This window comes from Ahaetulla prasina, chromosome 3 (assembly GCF_028640845.1).
Source record: "Ahaetulla prasina isolate Xishuangbanna chromosome 3, ASM2864084v1, whole genome shotgun sequence".
Lineage (NCBI taxonomy): Eukaryota > Metazoa > Chordata > Lepidosauria > Squamata > Colubridae > Ahaetulla > Ahaetulla prasina.
This window is the reverse complement of record NC_080541.1, coordinates 47,475,856-47,497,114: the sequence shown is the minus strand read 5'-3', so window position 1 is coordinate 47,497,114 and position 21,259 is coordinate 47,475,856. Positions and strand designations below refer to the sequence as shown.

The following is a 21,259-nucleotide window of genomic DNA, read 5'->3' as shown; positions in this document are numbered from 1 at the left end:
AAATATTGGGTAGTCAGGGTCTGGTTGTTTGGTTTCTGGTTTGTTTTGTACTCTTTTTCGTAATTGATCTATGTGGCGTCTCCATATTTGGCCATCCCCCATGTCCACTATATATGATTTTGGTCCTGTTACTCCTGTGATTGTTCCTTTAAGCCATGCTGGGCCTTCACCATAGTTATGTGTCCACACTAAATCACCCGTTGTCATTTCTCTGGTTTTTCCCTGTATACCTTGGTACCCGTCAGGGGAGTATGTTGGGTTTAACCGATCTAAGGGGCACCTGAGTTTCCTACCCATCAATAATTCTGATGGGCTGCGGCCTGTGGTTACACAGGGGGTTCTATGTTGTATCGCTAGGAAGGTATCGATTTCGGCTTGCCAATCACCGGGGGTTATTCTAGATAGCGCTTCCTTGGCACTGTGAACGAATCGTTCTGTAAGTCCGTTCGTCGCCGGGTGGAAAGGCGCCGAGAGGACATGTCGGCTGCCCTCTTCCGCTAAGTACCCCTCAAATTGGGTAGCCGTGAATTGCGGGCCGTTGTCGGACACTAGGATGTCGGGCATCCCGTGTGTTACAAAGAGATGCCATAATGCTGTAATTACGGCTTCTGCTGTCATGGATTTCATGAGTAGAATTTCTAGCCACTTCGAATAGGCATCTACCACGATTAAAAAGGTCTGCCCATGGAATGGCTCGGCAAAATCTATGTGGATTCTGGACCAAGGACCCTGGGATTTCTCCCACTCCCTTATGGAGCCTGTCGGGGGTAGTGGCCTTGACTCTTGGCAGGCTTGGCATTTTCCTACCCTGTCGCTAATGTCTTTGTCCATTTGTGGCCACCACACATAACTCCTCGCCAGGCTTTTCATCCTCACAATCCCCGGGTGACCCACATGTAACAGTTCCAACACATTTTCTCGCAATTTGTCCGGAGTAACCACTCTATCCCCCCATAACCGACAGTTCCAAACGTTTTTTTGTAAAGTATTTGAACCGATCCCCCGGTGCAGCGGGCCATCCCCTCTGCACCCAACCGATTACAGTCCTTATGACAACGTCTCTGTACGATGCCCTAGTCACTTCCGTAGACATGACTGGGCCAGAGTCTAGAGAGTCAATTAGTAAGACGGGCGTCCCTGGGGTCGGGTCTTCGATCGTCTCTGGTAAGGGGCATCTACTTAAAGCGTCTGCATGTCCTAGGTCCTTGCCCGGGCGGTGGGACAATTTGTACGAGTATGCCGCCAGGAAAATAGTCCAACGGGTCAGCCTGGGTGATAGCGCAACCGGTGTTGGACGGTCCCCCGCCAGGAGTCCCAATAATGGTCTGTGGTCCGTTACTATTTTGAATTGTTGCCCAAATAGGTATTCATGGAATTTTTTAACTCCCGAAACTATGGCCATGGCCTCTCTGTCTAGTTGGCTGTAGTTTCTTTCTGCTGCTGACATCGTGCGGGAGAAGTATGCTATGGGGGCTTCCGATCCGTTCGGCAACCTATGGCTGAGGACAGCCCCTACCCCGTAGGGCGATGCATCACAAACTAATACTAGTGGTAATGTCCCATTGTATTGGATTAGTAGGCTATCGTTGGACAAGAGATTCTTAACGCCCTCGAATGCCCTAGCCTCAGCCTTGCCCCAGGTCCAAACAGCTTTTTTCGCTAACAATTTATGAAGCGGTTCGGCTACTGTTGCCTTATTTCGCAAGAAGACCGCATAGAAGTTTACAAGCCCTAAAAATGCTTGTAACTCAGTCTTATTTTTTGGAGCCGGAGCCTTTTTAATGGCTCGCACTTTGCTCTCCGTGGGGTGGATGCCTTCTCTGTCTATCTGATACCCTAAGAATTCTACGGATTTGACTCCTATCTGGCATTTGTTAAGTTTGACCTTAAGTCCTGCAGACCTGAAAATGCCCAGGACCTTCCGTAGTTTGACCCCTAACTCATCTAAATTCTCTGCTGACACTAGTACGTCGTCAAAATATGGTACGACCCCCGGTATTCCCTGTAGCAGATGTTCCATTAGGTTTTGGAATAACCCTGGGGCTACGCTGACTCCAAACTGGAGTCGAGTGCATTTAAAGGCGCCTCGATGTGTTACAATCGTCTGCGCCTCGGCTGTGCCATTGTCTACGGGTAATTGTTGGTAGGCTTGAGCCAAATCGAGTTTGGCGAAAACCTGTCCCTGTCCCAACGAGTGTAACAGATGTTGCACTACGGGGACGGGGTATGCACTCTTTTGCAATGCTTTGTTAAGCGTTGCCTTGTAATCAGCGCAAATCCGGACTGATCCGTCCGGTTTGATTGGGGTCACAATTGGTGTCTCCCATTTGGCATGGTCGATGGGGACTAGAATGCCCTGGTTTACTAGTTTGTCTAACTCCCGGTCAATCTTGGGCTTAAGGGCGAAGGGGACCCGCCTAGCCTTTAACCTAATGGGGGCCACCTGGGGATTCAAATTAGACGAGATAGGGGTCCCCACGTACTTGCCCAGGCAGTCCTGGAAGACATCCTCGAATTCTTTCAGCAATTCATCCTTCAGGTTGACTCCGCTACTGTGAACCCCGGTCACTTCCATCCCCAAGGCTCTGAACCAGTCCAGGCCTAGCAAGCTGGGTAGGTTTCCATCTACGATGGTGATCGGTAGAGTTTTCTTAAAATTCCCGTATCTCACTCTGACGGACGTGACTCCTCGGACAGGGATTCGGTTTCCCTGATAGTCTTGCACTCTCAGCTTTTGGGTTTGCAGCTGGCGTTTCGCGACATCTGGCAGGTCTCTCATGACGGTGTCCTAGGACATGATCGTGATTGACGAGCCGGTGTCCACCTCCATTTTACACGGCACTCCTTCGATGTGTGTCCTTGTGAATATCTTCTTTTCTAGTCACATTGATGCGTGGCCCACTCTTACAGTGGTTTGGTTCAATTTCGCGCCTCTTTTGAATGGACCAATCCCTGGCCGTTTCATTGGTCCAGCGCTCTGCTGATTGGCCGGTTTGAATTTTGGGCGGGACGGTTGTGGGGCTCGACAGGCCTGAGCGATGTGCCCTTTCTTTTTGCACCGCCGGCAAATTGGGTCCTTGAATCTGCAATTTTGACATTGGTGTTGGCCTCCGCAGCTCACGCACTCGTCCCGGTCGCCTCTCTCCGACCTCCCGGTATGGAAATCTCTTCTTCCTCACCCTCGGATTCGGCCTTGGCTTCTGCGCTGTGGCCTGCGTTGTTTTCGCGCCGGTGTTTGGTGTGATCGGCTTTTGTAGGGTCTCCACCGCTTTGGTGGACATCTCGTGTGCCCTGGCCTCGTCCAGGGCTATTGCTAGGGTTAGGTTGCTTTTGGACAGCAGCCGCCTATTGCTAGGGTTAGGTTGCTTTTGGACAGCAGCCGCCTCTGTAAACGAATGTCCCGGATCCCACAAATGAGTTGTTCTAGTAAAGAGTCCTCCAAGTCTCTGTACTCACAGTGGTTCGCGGCTTTCCTCAATGCAGTCATGTACACGCTTATCGATTCGCCCTCACGCTGAACTCTCTGCCTCAGCTCGAAACGCTGAACAAACTTCGACAGCACCGGAGCGTAGTGTGCTCGTAGTGTCGTTTGCAGCGTTTGCCATGGCACCGTTGGTTCCGACAGCGATTCGGTGGTATCGAAAACCTCTGGTCCGCAGTGGCTCAGGAAGTAAGCACGCTTCCGATTATCCGAGACTCCTTGCAGTTCATTTGCTTCAACGAAACACTCGAAACGAGCCATGTACGACCCCCATTTCTCCTTGGCTGGGTTGAATGGCGCTGGCAGTGTATAGCTGGACATTGCTATATATCCGCTCCCGATACTGGCTGGGTTTGCGAATCCGTTACTCCTTCAGCTCTTTTCCTGGTCTCACTGCCTCAATATCCCACCTTCGTCGCCAATGTTAAGTTTGGGCAATGAAGAGGCAGGAGACGACACAAGTGACAACAGCTCTTTAGTTTATTGTAACCAGCAAAAGCCCAACAGGCAAAAACCTCTCTTTAAATACTATTTTGGCTGAGGCATCAGCCAATCAGCAATGTGCTTGTTCCCGCCCACACTTCCCTCCTAAAGTCCAAATACATAACAGTTCCCATCACCCATCTCCTTCCACTTATGACTGTATGACTGTAACTTTGTTGCTTACATACTTACGATTTATATTGATATTGTTTCCTGATTGCTTATTTGTACCCTATGACTATCATTAGGTGTTGTACCTTATGATTGTTGATGAACATATCTTTTCTTTTATGTACACTGAGAGCATATGCACCAAGACAAATTCCTTGTGTGTCCGATCACACTTGACCAATAAAAAATTCTATTCTATTCTATTCTGTTCTGTTCTGTTCTATTCTATTTTCTGGAGCCAGAGTTCAAGCAAGGTATTTTGATGTGTATTAAGAGACATGTTCTACTTACTCTTGGTTGAATGAAGCTAGGAATGGGCTGCTCAGCTTCAAAGATTTACTCTCAAGGGTAACAGTCAATCAACTAATTATTTTAAAAAGAAAAAGAAAATGGAAAAGAAATGGTTCCAGTTTCCCTTGCCACCCAAGCAGTGTGGCAGAGCAGGCATCAAGCCCAGGACCAGATGGAAATAAGTGGTATCATTGTACAGTTGCTGCCAAGTACATCCTCCCCATCAACTACATCACTTCAAGCCAATTCCTCTATGTGACATGGATTGTATGGATGTGATGTGTGTGTGGGTTTTTTGTATTCCTAGAGAAACATGTCAGAATATTTGGACCTAAGCAGTAGGTTGCCCATGAGATGTAAGCTCCATTGAGGTGGTGTCAAGTGGAATGTCTTTGAATTATAGTAACTGGTCTGTATGGATGAACTTGGATGAATTTTAGTGAAGCTTTTTATGAGGGCTTTTAATTTGAGCCTTTGTAGGTTTTACTGTTTTTTTTCTGACATATTCTATGCTGTTTCTCTAAAAAGAAAAACAGAATAGTTGCATCTTCTACTATAGTTGCAATAGTAGAATCTTCTGATTCTACTACCAATTGATATGATTATATAATTTAGACTCATTGTATCCCTGAGGAAAGTTTTGCTCAGAATTAGTTTTAATATCTTCTATTTTTATATTGATGTATACATTTTTTTATTGGAAATAAAAGTCAGATTCCCACAGGAACAGGTAATTCCATAGATAACCCAGTCCTATGTCATGTACAGCAAGGGTTCCCAACCCCAACAACTGGGCCGCACAAACAAATGAGACTCCAATCCGCAGGATGCAGGCAGCATGCAAAACCATGCTCTCCATCCCACCCCAAGTCCGCGGAAAAATCAGTCCATGGAACCAGTCCCTGATGCCCAAAAGGTTAGGCACCACTGGTGTAGGGATTTATAAGTGACAACAAGTACCTTGAATTACGTATGACAGCCTATATGGGCTTAACAAGAAACACCCATAACTACCTGTACTGCTACATTGTGGACCAAATGAAGTTTCCAAATAGTTTTAAAGGTCAGCCCCATGAAGAGTGCATTGCAATAATCTATTTATTAGATTTTTATAGTGCCTTCATTACATGCCTAATGCTTCCTTTTCCACCTGTTTTTCTCACAACAACCCTGTGAGGTGGGTTGGGCTAAGAGAATGACTGGTCCAAAGTCACCCAGATAGCTTTCATTATTATTATTATTATTATTATTATTTATTAAATTTTTATACCGCCCTTCTCCCGAAGGACTCAGGGCGGTGTACAGCCAAAGATAAAACACAATACATATACAATTAAAACCAACAATTAAAACCTAGCAAATTTCAAAAGGCTGATGATTAAAAGTTTAAATTTAAAATTATAAAAAATTTAAAAAACCCAATAAAAACCCCAATTTAAAATTATAACTATAAAAACCATTATGCCAGTCCCGCTTGAATAAATAAATATGTTTTTAGCTCACGACGGAAGGTCCGAAGATCAGGCACTTGACTTCCAGGGGGAAGTTCATTCCAGACCGTCGATGCTCCAACAGAGAAGGCCCTACTCCTGGGGGCCGCCAGCCGACACTGTTTGGCGGACGGCACCCTGAGGAGACCCTCTCTGGGAGAGCGTATGGGTCGGTGACTTCATGCCTATGGTGAGACTCACAGACTCCTAGTTTTAGTCTGTTGCCTTAATTACTGATATGACCAAGGCTGAGTGACTGTGAGAAGATCCCCAATCCAGGAATAGGCACAACTGGTACACAATACAGAACTCTGTGAAGGTCCTTGTAGCTAAAGCTGTCACCTGCTCTTCAAGCAAGAACTGTGAATCCAAGAGGATTGTGCACGGAATCCAAGCAAGCACAGGCATAGATGTTCAATCAAGTACCATCAGCATATTGATAATAAGTCTAATTTCACATAAATGCACTGAAGACTTTTAGTGCCATGTCAGTTTAAAATTCATATTCTCTGAGAACTTTCACTGGCAATCTGCTGGGGATCCCCCCCCCCTTAAAAGTCTGTACAGATTCTCAGTCATCCAGGTAATGGTTGTCCCAAAGGTGTTTTTTCAGGAGGCAATTGGACTTTGTTTTTTGTTTGAAGTCGTTTCACTTCTCATCCAAGAAGCTGACAGGATAGTGGGGAATGGGTGGATTTATATTCCTTGCAGTCAGGTGGTCATTTGCATCCTTTTAGAAGGTTGTTGGAGCCCTTGGAGGTTTATCTGTGTCTTCAGGGTCACCTGAGTAGTGCTCCTGGTTCCTGTAGTCTGCAATTCCCGCCCCCCCTTTCTGGAAATCCATTCTTGCTCCCACACCACGTGTTCACCCCAAATTGTACAGCTAAAAGTCTGTAGAGATTCTCAGTCATCCAGGTCATGACTGTCCCAAAGATGCTTTTTCAGGAGTCCCCCCCCCCAGTTGTTTCAATGAAATGTCGGAAGAAAGATCTGAATCCCCATATTCCGATTCTAGGTGACTGATTCTTTTCTTTCCCAGGTAGGGAACACACAGATCACGTATAAGTCTAAAGTTGTAAAATCCTTGTCCAGAGTTACCAGTCCGTCGCTGGTTGAGGAACCCCGGGCGAAAGGGGAAACTCCTTCCCTTGCTCAACTTCTCAAACAAACAACGCCGACCGAACCACAAAGCCTTCCGACTCATCCCAAATTCTCCCCTACGAGGCTTCGTCAGACGTCACGAGGGCCCTGCGAGTGGCGCATGAGCACCCGCAGCCTCGTCCTCCTGGCTCGCTTCAGTCTTTGCCGAAGCAACGCCGGGAAGCAGAGCAATTGGTGCCGCCTCTGCGCTTAACGGTCTCCAGATTATTACTGTCGCCCACTCGGCCGCCGGTGAGTACGCCGCCTTTCAGCCACCCCTTTCTCTCTCTCTCTCTCTCTGTGTGTGTGTGTGTGTGTGTGTGAACTGCACAGGGAGGGCAGCAAGGCGGTGGGGCCGAAGTGGGGCGCGCGCCCCCAAGGTTTCTTCGCGGGTTCTGAAGGGCAGGTTTCCCACAAAGGAAAAGGAGAGCCGGGAAGGCTGAGTCCCCGCTGGGCCTATAGCGAACATTAGGCGAAAAGGGGAAAATCCCGTTACGTTAAGGGGTGGTGGTGGTGGTGGTGGTGGAGAATAGGGAGGTCTGCGTCCTTCGGGTTGGCAAAAAACGGGGTCCTTTCTCCACGCCTTCCGCTCTGAGGTTGAAGGCTCCGACCGATCAAGACCGCGCCCTTCGCGGTGCGGAGTTCGCCGTCCGGACTGGACGCGAACCCTTCCCTCTGAAATCCCCGGAGGGGGAAGGAAGGGTAGAAACCTGGCTCGGGTCCCGCTTTTGTGCTGGACCTGCGTGGGGCGGTGGGGAACTGGGCCCCCGTTTTCTCCTTCGGCGGTGGGCGGAAACCAACGCTCAGTTATGGGAGGTGGAAAACGGGGAGGGGACAAAAACGAAAGGAGAAAGAAAGAGAGGCGGGCGCTTGGAGGGTCTCTGTGGCCTCGTTATGGGCGCCGTCGGAAAGCTTCGCTTGGACGTTTGGAGTTTCATTACGTAGCATGTTTTCGTAAACGGGAAAGAAGGAAGTAGTTGTGCTTTTTGTGAGACTTGGTTTCCCTTACGCGGAGGTGTGCCTTCGATTTCCGTAAGCATTTATTAGTAATAGGGGCCGAATCGATATTGGCCTGATTCATACATCACAGTAAAGCTTAATCCGATTTGGTTTAGTATATTGTGTGGATGTACACTGAGAGCATAAGCACCAAGACAAATTCCTTGTGTGTCCAATCACACTTGGCCAATAAAAAATTCTGTTCTGTTCTAGTCTAGTCTAGTCCCAGTCCCAGTCCATTCTATTCTATTCTGCCATTACAGTTTAGTGTTTATGGATTAAAATAACCTTGAAGTCTGTGAAGACTTGAGCTTCAACTCCTACAGTATTTTGTCATTGATCATGCTGGAAGAATTTGATGAGTTAAAGAATAACCTAAAGCCTGTGGTGGCTTGAACTTGAACTCATGCAGTCTTTTGCCATTGATCATGTTGGAAAAGTTTGATGAGGTTGAAATAAAATAATTGGAAAGCAACAGGTTGTCTTCTCCTGGCTTATGTTCTGAGAATGAATTTTTAATTTTTCCAGTAATACAGGATTTAGCATACAGTGTTTTGTCATCGTACAGAATTGCAGCATTTGGTGTCTTGAAGTACTTCTCTCTTTATTTTATTAAAGTTATGTATTGTTAAATATACAGTTATCCATTATTTTCATAGATTTTTACTAGTAATAGTTTTAGATTAACTCTAACAGCACAAGTTTATGCAGTTTGAAATTAAATTCTGCTTCTAGCAGAAGACTTTAGAGCGGTGCTTTCCAACCTCAGCAATTTTAAGAAAGGTGGACATATTGGCTGGGGAATTCTGGGAGTTGAAGTCCACTTTTCTTAAAGTTGCCAAAGTTGGGAAACTCTGCTTTAGAGTTATGATTCAAGTTATCACTTCTGAAAAGTATATGTAGATGGCACATCTTAATTGAAAAAAAATGTCCATTTCATATACTGTTTTTACTTCTCCAAAGGCACAGGAAATATTTTTAACCCATAAAACATTTTTAACAATTTAGAAAGTCAGATAAACTAATTGCTTCTAATGTATTTTTATAATAATTATTGTTAAAAGTAACAAAGCCATCATGAATAGTTACCACTGATAAATTTATCTTCCATGAATTTGACTAATTTCCCCCATAAAATAATCCAGGTGGTTTGCCAACAATGTATTTCTTTTGGAAGTGAAATCCATCGTTTTAAACTATGTTGAGTGTGTTCTCTATTCAATTTGTTAGGCAAATCCTGTATTTATTTACTTTTTAAAATTCATATACAGCCTTTTGTACATGACTTCAGATTAGTATACAGAGTGTTCTTTCTTCCTGCTTTTCCTCATAGCCTTATGAGGTAGGTTGGGCTGAGAGTGACAGGCCCAGGGTTACCCAGCAAGCTTGTCATAAGACTTGTTCATTTTCCTACATTATAAATAAAGTATGTTTATATATCTCTAATATAGTCACTGTTCTTCCTTCTTGCTAAAAAAGAGATCCAGTGTAATTTTTCCTTTAGATATTATCAAAATGAGCATATACAATGACGGTTATTTTTCAGATGTTATATATAATGTCTGTAACTGAAAAATAACTGAAATCATAAGTAGCATATTTTCATTTCTTTTTCTGATAATTTCTAATGTAAAAAAATTACCCTTTTCTTGTAGCATTTATTATTTTTTCTAATGTACCGTTCATCCTTTTTTGTACAGTTAGTAGATTGCAATCTACTACAAGCCTAAGACCATTTCTTAGGCTTAAGACCAGTCACTGTCAGTGTGAATTCAGTGAATATAAAGTTATGAATATTTTGGCTGAACATACTTCACTTTTGCCATGCCTCAATTAGTTTGGAAAGATACTTTTGGAAGTATTAAGGAGGTATTGAATGACCTAATTTGTATTAATTCCACAAAATACTCTGTTATCCAGAGAGTTATTATGTCATTTATTTAGATTAAAGTATATACCGTACCAGTATAACCAACTTACTATGTCATACAAGGCAAAACCATCCTACACTAAATCTTCTGAACTCTAATCAGCAATGAAATAAAGCAACAAAACTTTTTTTTGTACTTTTATTGATGTCCAAAATCTGAGATTTGAGCTGTATGTTGCCTGACTGATCTTATTCCTCAATTATTTGGTTAACACCTCCCCCCCCCCAAGAAAACTAGGCTGTTCATTCCTAACTCTAGGTTCATTAGGAACAAGAATTAGAATAAAATAAAAAATAAAAAGAATTAGATTTATTGGGGATTCTATTGTTTATATTCATTTTGAGAATTGTCTGTCCCCAACTTCCCCTTTCTGTCTTTCAGCCAGTAATAGACTTTCCCTCTTATCCCAAGGCCACTATATATTCTCAGGAGCTTTGGTGAAGAATTTATCAAAGCCCTACAAAGTTCACTTAAAGTCTACCTACTAAGTTACTGTCAATTCTGTGCTTGTTGGCTTTCTCAAAGTATTTTGAAAGCTGAGTCAAATAGAATCTATCTTTGAAGAATCTGTGTTCCTTCTTTTCTTTCAAATAACATGCACTTGATGGAAGAGTTGGGACAAGCCCAGATAGTGGCTGACTAGCCAGCAGAAATACCAGAGTATTTTTTGACTGATATACTGATACTGATATGTTTATGCATGCACATATGTTTTCTTTTTCTCCATTGCTTCAGTCTGGTCGGAAGGGGAATGCAATATTATTCAGTTTTAGAAAAAAATATTGAAAAGAGTTAATTTAAAATGTTGGAAGTTTTAATTCTGTACTTGTTTGATTTACAATTCAACCCAGCATTTCCTACATGTGAATGTTAGTAGTAGTTTATTCATAAAATTAACTATATACTGTAAACAGAGGTCTGAATGATATGACTCAAAGAAGTAAATGAAAGGGCTGGAAAAGTCATATCAATTACTTAAAAATGTTGGACCCCAGGTACTCTATTAACGTGGATGAAAGGAGCATCAGTTGTAACCTTCCGGGTGCGCTTCAAGGTGTTGGTGAACGTCTTTAAAGCGCTCCATGGCATAGGGCCGGGTTACTTACGGGACCGCCTGCTGCTACCGAATACCTCTCACCGACCCGTGCGCTCTCACAGAGAGGGACTCCTCAGGGTGCCGTCGGCGCGACAGTGTCGTCTGGCGACACCCAGGGGAAGGGCCTTCTCTGTGGGGGCTCCCGCCCTCTGGAACGAACTCCCCCCAGGACTTTGTCAACTTCCGGACCTCCGAACCTTTCGCCGCGAGCTTAAAACTTACTTATTTATCTGCGCTGGACTGGGTTAGTTTTTTAAGTTATGGGTTTTTTAATGGGTTTTATCTCCAAATTTTAATTGTGGCCAATTTAAATAAGTTTTTTAATTGTATTTTAATTGTATTTATAGTGTATTGTGCATTTTTACTTGGCTGTGAACCGCCCTGAGTCCTTCGGGAGAAGGGCGGTATACAAATTTAAATAATAAATAAAATAAAAATAAATAAATAACTGTTAATTTTTCAGCTTAAATTTAAACATATAAAGAATGGATATTGTAAGTTATTGTTATTCAAGATCGCACCTCACTCATATCAAAAGCACTGAGAAGCTTCTGAAAGGTTAGATGGTGACATCACTGCATGGATGGGGGGCTACATGAATGCGGGGGCGGGGTCTTTTTGTGTCTGGCAGAGCTGAAACGAAGGACAGGGAGCTCACCCACCCAAGACAGCACTTGGGCCACAAACATGGGCTTGCTAACATTCAACCTAACCATGTGAGCCTCTAGGCTCCTAGTTATTCAAGATTAAGTAAATATTCTAGCAAATGTTTTTTTTAGAAATAAAAATTAATAATTTAGAAATAAAAAATGATGAATATCAAATTGTGGCTGTTAATAGCTTTTTGAACTGTACTTGGACATTGGAATTTTTTATTTGCTTATTTAAAATCTTTTTTCCTCCAGTGAAAATGTCGCTGTATCCTTCTCTGGAAGACCTGAAGGTAGACAAAGTAATTCAGGTATGACAAAATATATTTTATAATAAACTTTTGTTGTGAGTAAACCTTAGTTTTTGAGATTTCTGAAGTATCACAGTAGTTTAAAAATACGATATTTGTGATATAAATATTATGTTTTATTAATTATATTGCATATATTAATCATATGCATAACCAAAAATCATCTGGAGACATGAAACCCACATTTTTTTCTAGAAGCTCTTTTAGCTATCCTGTTTTAAAAATTGAACATTTCCACATCTAGAATTGTTCAGCTGAATGTTGATGTGAGTATTTCCCTTAATCTGTTTATGCCTGGTGAGCAGAATGGGGTTATCCACCCCTTTGAATAATTTTAGAGAGTGTTTTCCAGTTTACTAGAGATATGAATTCATCAAGTATTGTTTAGACTGAATGTTTTTGGCAGGTCATCCCATTCCTGACATGTGGTCCTGGCACAGGTTACTTGTGGAAGCTAATTTTAAGGCCTGATTGCAGCTTTAAAATTTGATTTCTTGAAATAACCTAGTATTGCAAGGGGAAGAATAAACTCTTCTTTCATTAGCACTGACCTTCCACTAAATGGAAAAAGAGTAAAATCAGTATCAATAATAATAGAGGTGATTTTAAAATCTGACAGAGGGGCCAAATAACCTTATCTCTAAACTGGTGTTAAGTATAAGATGAACAAGAAAACAAGAAGAAACTTTTAGAGAGAGGCAACGATTTTCCTGAAAAATATGTAGGTTGCATGAGATCTTTGTACTACATTGAGACTTTGGCCAAAAGTTCTCCATGCCTGTTGCAGGATTAATGTTAGATGAGAAGTCCAGTGATGGGGTTTAAACTCTAAATGTCAGTAAACTGACTGGGTATTCTTGAATCAAAATTTCAGTACTTGAAGACCATTTATAGCAGCTTCAATTCCTGGAAGAAAGTGGAGGAACCCTATTTTTTTTAAAAGTTAAAAGTTCATTTTTGATGTGGACACATAAACTGGTGCTCATTTATGTCTCCTTATCATCATTGTAGTACCATAGCACATAGAAGTAGAGATTGTAAATACCTTTGTTCACACTGCTTTTGTTGCATACTACGGTAGTTAAGCCCAACATCTAATATTTTTACATTTTGTGAAGCCAAACAGAAGGGGAAATGGGATACAATGTTATTACAGTCAGCTATGCATAAAATGGGTGGGGCATGCTTTAAGCTTTATATTTTTAGCTTCAAAAATGTTTTAATCAGGAAAGCCGTGATGGATAACCATTTTATCTCAGTTTCTTTGATCAAAATCTCCTTGTCTTCCCAACTTATCTATGTGAATTTAACTTTTATCAAAGAACAGACGATTGTGACAAAATAAAATTAAAAGGCAAGATTCTTACTATTGATTCAGATCTAGTTGAGCATTTGGAGAATTGCTTCTTAAAATTGTATCTTGCATAATGAGGAAACTGAAAAAAATACAAAATCTTATAAAATATTCATTAACTATTAACATACATTACTATTTAGAAACATACAGGTAGACCTTGCTTAATGACAGCAACTGGGGCTGGAATTTCCATTACCAGAGATGCTGTCATAAAGTGCAACATCACATGATCACATCACTTAGCAATAGCAATCCTAGCAGTTCCTGTTGCCATTGTTAAGCAAGGATCACATAAAGCAAAGACAAGTCTCACAACTTCTTGCTTACTTCCAACAAGCAAAGTTAATGATGAAGCCCACAGGAAGTTGCAAGCCCTTGGTGGCTCGTGAACAGGTTGGCAGTCAGATAAGGGGCTGCTGTGCTGTACTGTGTGTAGAGTGGCTGCTACCAGTTTGGGGAGGGTGCATCAGTAACAGAGCTACATGAGAATGAAGGGCTTGGATTGGCAGTTACCAGGGATGGGAAAATACATCTGTGCCCATGAGTGGTTGATGCCGGGTGAGAGATGCTGTGTCAGTAGTTGCAAGTGGCTGCTTCCAGGTGAGGAAGAGTGTGCCAGTGATTGCAATGCAGGCATTGCTGAACATACATAGGTATAGGCAAGAGGTGTTACGATCATGTACTGCACACACTAGCAATAACACTTAGATCTATATACCACTCCATAGTGCTTTACAGCACCCTTTGATCAGTTTGCAAATACCAGCATATTGCCCCTAACAATCTGGTTCCACATTTTACTGATCTCAGAAGGATGGAAGACTGACTCTCCCTTGAACCGATCAGGATCGAACTTCTGGCTGTGGGCAACATTAGCCTGCAATACTGCATTCTACTTCGACTCATAAGTACACTAGAATAAGATTCCCAGAATCTTGTACTCCAAAAAAATAGATGTGGGAGCAACTTAACAGGATCAATTTGTAATCTTCGTTGCTGGTTTCCCCATTGACTTTGCTTGTGGGACACTGGCAGGAAGATCACAAATGGTGACTATGTGACCACAGGATCCTGTAATCATTGTTAGTGTAAACTCAGTGCCAAGTGCCCAGATTGAGATCATGGGATGCTAGGATGGACAGACTTTGAAGACCCTCAAAAATATTTAATGCTCAACACCATTGTAACTTTGAACAGTTGCTAATGAATGATCATTAACCAAGAGCTGACTCTAAAATGTTCTATTTTTTTTATGTAGTTTAATCCTTATAATGTTTTTAAATCATATTTCTGTATAGGCTCAGACATCCTTTGCTTCAAACCCAGCTAACCCAGCAATTCTATCTGAAGCTTCAGCACCCATCTTACAAGATGGAAGTAAGTTGCTATAAGATTTGAAAAATGCTTGATACTTTGTATAAATTTCATTGATTGTAGAAGGATTTAATGTTTTAATTGATTGTTGCTATATGTTTTGCTCTTAATGTGATCTTTCATAATCCAAGCATATATTTATTTTCTAGCCTTTGAAATCCTGTCTGTTAATGAATTCTGGGCTTATCTCAAAAGAAATGAATTTTGCAGGTTTTAATTTGAAGAAAAAAGCTCAATGATTTTTTATATTTTATAATATTTACTTGGAATACATTGTTTTTGATGTTTTTCTGAGAATGATAGTATCACTTTATATATACACATTTGTTATAAAAATAAATCAAACTTACAGAAATGCTTATATTCAGTTTGGAATTTTGAACATAAGGAGTGCAGTAAAGATTTTGTGACCTGTTGTCTTATTTTCAGGCAGAAAACCATTTTCTGTAGTGTAGAATAATTGTAAGACAGTGTAATATTGCTGCAATATGAAAATAAACTTCAGGTAAGTGAATTTAGTACCTTCAACTAGTGTGTTAAGTTTTTAAAAATTCCAAAGGATGAGATTAGTGAAATATGAAGCATGCTGTTGATTTTGCCAAGAGTATAACTGAAGGGACAGAAATACCATTGTAGCAAGATTATAGTTACTTTTCTTTATTTTTTTTCAGATTTATATCCTAAACTGTATCCTGAACTTTCCCAGTATATGGGTATAAGTTTGAATGATGAGGAAATTCAGAGAAACCTGACAATGGTTCCTGCAAATTCACAGGGGGTAAGTGACATAACAGAGAACAGGGATTCCTTTACTGATTTTGAGGGATTGAATTATTCATGAAAAAAAGGAAAGAAAGATGGGAAACCTTCTATTGCAGTGTTGGCTAACCTTTTCGTCACCGAGTGCTAAAACAGGAGCACTTGCGCGCATGCCAGAAACCGGAGGAACAGCCACCCAGTGCACATGCACATGCTGGGTGGCTGCTCTTCCGGTTTCCAGCACGTGCATGTGCAGGGGCAATGTGGTTTCTGGCGCAGGTGAAGACCAGCTGGCCAGTGTGCATGCACGTGCCAGAAACTGGAAGACCAGATGCCCAGTACGCATGTGCACGCCTGGAAGATAATCTTCTGGTTTCCAGCATACGCACCAGCCAGCTGGTCTTCATATGTGCATGCGCATGCAGGAAACCGGAAGAGCAGCTGACTGGCACGTGCATACACACCGGGCTGCTGCTCTTCTGGTTTCCGACGCTCCCACGCACATGAAGATCAGCTGGCTGGAAGAGCAACGGGCAACGGCTCATGCGCCTGGAGAGATGGCTCTGTGTGTCACTTCTAGCACACATGCCATAGGTTTGCCATCACGGTTCTATTGTATTCCCTCCCCTATAATTGAAAAAGTCATAACAAAAAAACATATGTGCTACATTAAAACAGTGGATGTATCTGCTCAGCTTGAATTTACTTCAGTCTTTGTCATAACTGTGATTTTATAGATGCTAAAAATATTAACATAACACAACACATAGGTCTGACTCATTTACATGAAAGATCTATATCTGATAATAGGTTTTGTGTTTATTTCTAACTTGTTTGGGGGGGAATGCTTTTGTATTCTATAGCTTGTTGCAAGACCTTCTGCATCAGATTACATGGTAGCTCCAGTAACTGGAAATGATGTTGGAATTCGTCGAGCAGAAATTAAGCAGGGGATCCATGAACTGATCTTGTGTAAAGATCAGGAAGGAAAAATTGGTCTTCGTCTTAAGTCAGTGGACAATGTATGTATAATAAGTGTCATCATGCTAGAATTCAAAATAGGATAAATGGTTACATAAAGATGTATTCTTTATAGTTTTATCTTTCAGCCCTTAATCTGCTACATGACTTTCAATATATATGTTGGAAAGCAAAAATATTTTTAAAAATTAAAAAGGCTTATATTTATGAGTCAAAAAGAAATCGCTAACTTTTTAAAAATTAAACACTTTCATGAGTAATACAATTAATAGTATAATCAGAGAACTAATATTAGCTTAATAAATTTTATCAAATTTAAATATTATTTTTGAATTAAAATTTTAGGGAGTGGTGGATGTAATATTTGTGTTATAGTAATGTTAATAGACAGTTGGGACTTGCTTATTTAAAAAAAGTATACATTTGTTCAGTAAATTCTCCTCTGCTTTTAATGTATACAGGAATTATATGCGCACACACCTAAACTTTCCAACATTATTGTTTTAGGGTGTCTTTGTTCAGCTGGTTCAGGCAAACTCCCCAGCCGCACTGGCTGGCCTGCGATTTGGAGACCAGATTCTACAAATCAATGGTGAAAATTGTGCTGGATGGAGTTCTGATAAAGCTCATAAAATATTAAAACAAGTTTCTGGAGAGAGAATTTCCATGATTATTCGAGACAGGTAAACTTGCAGGATTATTGTATATCAGCTGAATTATATTAATAGTAAGATCTGTGCTTTCTATATTGTTAACTTAAAAAAATAAGCTTCTTTATAGCCAGTAAATTTGGGGTTAATTTTATTGCGGACAGTGATTCAGTAATATATTCGGTAAATTTTATAAATAGTGAAATATAAATATTTTTCTTCTAGGCCTTTTGAACGGACTATTACCATGCACAAGGACAGTACAGGACATGTTGGCTTTATTTTCAAAAATGGGAAAATAACTTCAATAGTAAAGGATAGTTCTGCTGCAAGAAATGGACTTCTTACTGAACACAGCATTTGTGAAATTAATGGACAGAATGTAATTGGTCTGAAGGTAAATGATATGTGTTCTGTAAATATATGGTACTCTAAATCAATCAAACTGACAAAAAACCATTTGTAAGCATATCAGTAATATACAATCGTACCTTGGCACTTGACTGCTTTGAAACTCTTCGAAATTGGTACTTGATGCGTTTTGATGAGAAAAATTTGTTTACTACTCCACGTGCAAGCTATAACTTATTGTGTCAGCTGCCTTGAGATTTGCTACCTTTTCCAGCTGAAACAAAGGTCCATGCATTAGTCACGCTGTATCTTTCCCCTGTGCCCATCCCCTTGTGGTCTTATCTTAGCTTCTGTGATCGTTTTGTTCATTTTTGCACTTTTTTTTCAGTACAGGTAAAGTGAAGTTTTTTACTTTAAGTTTTCATTAATTTTAATAAATTTTATTAATGTTATTTCTCATGTAATGATATACAACTCTATCTTTTTACACATTCCCTTAAATGGGCATTGTCTTTGGTTTGGGAACACATTAAATTTCTTTACATTATTTCTTAAAACTGGTACTTGTTGCTTTTGGTACTTATTGCATCTCCCGAAACTAATTAAGCACAAGTACCGAAATACCACTTTATATGGCTTCCTATTTGAAAACAAGAAAACAATAACAACCAATATATATAGGTTTGTTTTCTGAGGTTTTCGCGGGTGTTTGTATGTAGGTCTTTGGTTATTCGGGTTTTCTCCCGTGTAAAATTGGAAGTGTCTTGGTGACGTTTCGACGAAGTCGCATTCGTCATCTTCAGACTTCAGCTTCGTGCTTCTGGGACAACATTGCTCCCAGAAGCACGAAGCAGAAGCCTGAAGATGACGAATGAGACTTCGTCGAAACGTCGCCAAGACACTTCCAATTTTACACAGGAGAAAACCCGAATAACCAAAGAGAGAGAAAAACACACACACACACACACACACACACACACACACACACACACACACACACATATATTCATCCTTGAAACGAAGTTAAAACCATTGTGGTTATAAAACAATTTCAAGGTTTATAAGAATTAATGACTTTTACACTTTGCTTAACAGGATTCCCAGATTGCGGACATATTATCAACAGCTGGAAATGTAGTGACCATTACTATCATGCCTTCCCAGATCTTTGAACACATAATAAAAAGGTATGAGTATTTTTTTTTAATATTTGGTATCAGCTCTTTATATTTTGAAAGGATGGATAATATGCATGGAACATATTTACAATGAATATAAAATGCAGGTAGTCTTCTCTTACTAACTGCTTCTTCATTGACCAAAATTATGACAGTGCTGAAAAGGTAACTTAATGGCCAACTTAAGAGCATTGGGACAGTCCCTCAGAAATGTGATCAACATTTGTCCATTGGGACATGTTGTCCTGTGCCTGCATTTAATTTCTTTATTTTTTCTCCCCTTGCTGAACAGACTTCAAGAAAGGAAGCTTTTTTGATTTTCTGCACATGGAAAACAATGTGATTGCACTGGCTGTTGAAATCCCTTCCTCTCCAATTTCTCTACTTTGCAAGGGTGGCTGGAAAATAAGTGATTTCTGTAGGCAATCTCTTCTTTGCCTGACCCTTTCCTACTTCCAAGGCAGTCACATTGTTTTTGATGTGTAGAAGAGCAAACCGCTTACTCCCTTGAAATCCCTACTTCTCTGATCTTTTGGGGGAGAAGGGTCAGGCAAGGAGAGATTACTTACAGAAATTATTTGCTTTCTTCCTACCCAATCACCTTGCAGGGTAGAGAGATTAAAGAGGGAGTTTAGAGAGAGTAAGCTGGTTGTGTAGCACAGTTGTGGCTGCCAGTCCTATACTGTGGAACATTTAAATTGCTTTTGATATGTGTAAGACAGTAAGCAGCCACTTGAGCATTCCAAAGAATGGGACTATAGTTAGCAGACAAACAGAAGCTGTAGATATGAAGCTGAGTAGTCTTGTCTATTTCTAGCCAGAAAGCTCAGTTGTGGTTACATTATTTCTCACTTAATGATTGCTTTACTTCTAGTCCCAGTTAGTCACTGAGGATTATCTGTACCTTATTCCAGCAACTTTATCCTCAATTACGTTGGAACGCATTGGAACTTTGCTATTGAAATAATTGAAAACTTGACACTTTTAGTTCTTGAAAAGAGTAAACATAATACTATAAGAGAATATGTATATGTATGTGTGTGTATATAGATACAATCAATACAACTGAATGTGTGGTTTGCTCCCTGCTTATATACAGTAGCTGACACTGCCAGTTTTGAAGGGGGTGTGTTTTCTCTTCTGTAGTTCCTTGATTAGGGTATTTTTTCTGCTTGATAGCAACCAAGCAAGAGAGCACCAAAGATTCCATATATTAATGAAAGTTATAACTCTTTGCATATATTTGCTCATAGAATAACATCGTAGCGGTCAGATGTTTAAAAACAGGTCCATGTGCAAAGGTCCAAAATTAACTGTTTTATTGCTAAAACTCTTTGCACAGGAATATTTTCAACTAATGGTCAGAATTTGATTAGCATTAGATAAGTGTCAACAACTTGGTTTGTGGCCACAGAAGAACTCTAAACTGATCCTTCTTTTTATTCCTCCACATAGCTCTGCCAGTCCTTCTACACAAACCTGCTAATATTAACTCATTTATAGATAACTCAAATATTCTGCTCTATTCTTTTTGTAATTCTGAAAATTTTGAATGACCATTATGGGCTAATACATTTTGAACTTTTTTTTTCTAGGATGGCTTCAAGCATTATGAAAAGCTTGATGGATCATACTATTCCTGAAGTCTAAAATGTATTTTGGATGCATTTGTAATTGAGACACTGCTAAACATGGTTACTATGTCTTTGCAATATTTACATTCTGCACATGAGCCTTTCTTTGACATGAAATGCTGCATTGAGCATTTATATGACATTATGGCTGGGAATGTCACATTTCAACAAAAACCTTGCTCACATTTTGCATTTTATATTCATCATGCTACTTTGACAAAACATATGCTTCTTTCATAGGGTTGTATTATATAGGTCAAGAAAATTGCTGTCATTAAAAATGGAAGAAAACTAATGTTTGTGAAAGCATCTAGTATTTGCTTTCTTTGATCCAGATATACTGCTGCTCTTTATACTTTTTCAGATTCATTTTTGTACTGCAGCTACCAGTGAGAATATAACTTAGTGTTAATTAACTGATTTTAGTAATCTTGTTTACAGAAAGCATGCTGTTTAAACTGAGCATAGCTTGTATTTATCATTCCATAACTATTTTAAAATAATGTTTGTCTTTTTGCTGTCTTATAAATTGTTCTAATATGCTTATATTGTGTTGCCTTAATTCTCTTAAACTGAAATAAAGTTGCAAATATATTCACTTCCTAAATGGTAGTATTTTGCACTGATGAATCTCTAAATCCTTCCTGATTCTTAGCAATATAATCCAGCATAAATGAAGCAGTGAAAGTGTTAAACATTTTACCTCAGTGGTGTGGTTTATAGCTTTTGAAATAGTAAAATCAGTGTAAGCTATAGTATTTCTTTTATTACATAAACCAATTTTTCTAATACTTAATAAAATATAATACTGGACACGGGTAACATTTTAATAGCTTAGTCATTAGGTTTTTTAATTTATTTCTTCTCTAGCAGATAGCCTTTGATACAGTAATTGTAGTAAGAAACCTTCAGCAGTTTATGGATGTTTTATC

At 40.2% G+C, this 21,259-nt stretch overlaps 2 protein-coding genes across 3 annotated transcripts in view; one reads left to right on the top strand and one right to left on the bottom strand.

Annotated features, from left to right (window-relative positions):
• Positions 1–2,612, bottom strand: part of LOC131195405 (cytochrome P450 7A1) — a 47,960-nt gene extending 45,348 nt beyond the window's left edge. For both annotated transcript variants that reach the window (XM_058177272.1, XM_058177273.1), the window contains exon 1: positions 2,484–2,612. The gene's annotated coding sequence lies outside the window, so the exon portion shown is untranslated. The remainder of the gene's footprint in view (positions 1–2,483) is intronic.
• Positions 2,613–7,168: 4,556 nt separating this feature from the next.
• SDCBP (syndecan binding protein) lies at positions 7,169–20,939 on the top strand. Its single transcript, XM_058177274.1, has 9 exons — positions 7,169–7,308; positions 11,988–12,043; positions 14,699–14,777; positions 15,446–15,552; positions 16,397–16,555; positions 17,022–17,197; positions 17,390–17,561; positions 18,611–18,702; positions 20,289–20,939. Exons 2-9 carry the CDS (start codon positions 11,993–11,995, stop codon positions 20,341–20,343), a joined length of 891 nt encoding a protein of 296 aa, XP_058033257.1. The 5' UTR covers positions 7,169–7,308; positions 11,988–11,992; the 3' UTR covers positions 20,344–20,939.
• Positions 20,940–21,259: the final 320 nt, after the last annotated feature.

What these genes read in the sequence shown, in the direction of transcription:
- SDCBP (XM_058177274.1), top strand. Translation starts at nt 11,993, where the DNA reads ATGTCGCTGTATCCTTCTCTGGAAGACCTGAAGGTAGACAAAGTAATT. An exon ending in TTCCTGCAAATTCACAGGGG is followed by an intron (nt 15,553 to 16,396) that starts GTAAGTGACATA and finishes TGTATTCTATAG; the next exon opens with CTTGTTGCAAGACCTTCTGC. An exon ending in GTCTTAAGTCAGTGGACAAT is followed by an intron (nt 16,556 to 17,021) that starts GTATGTATAATA and finishes TTATTGTTTTAG; the next exon opens with GGTGTCTTTGTTCAGCTGGT.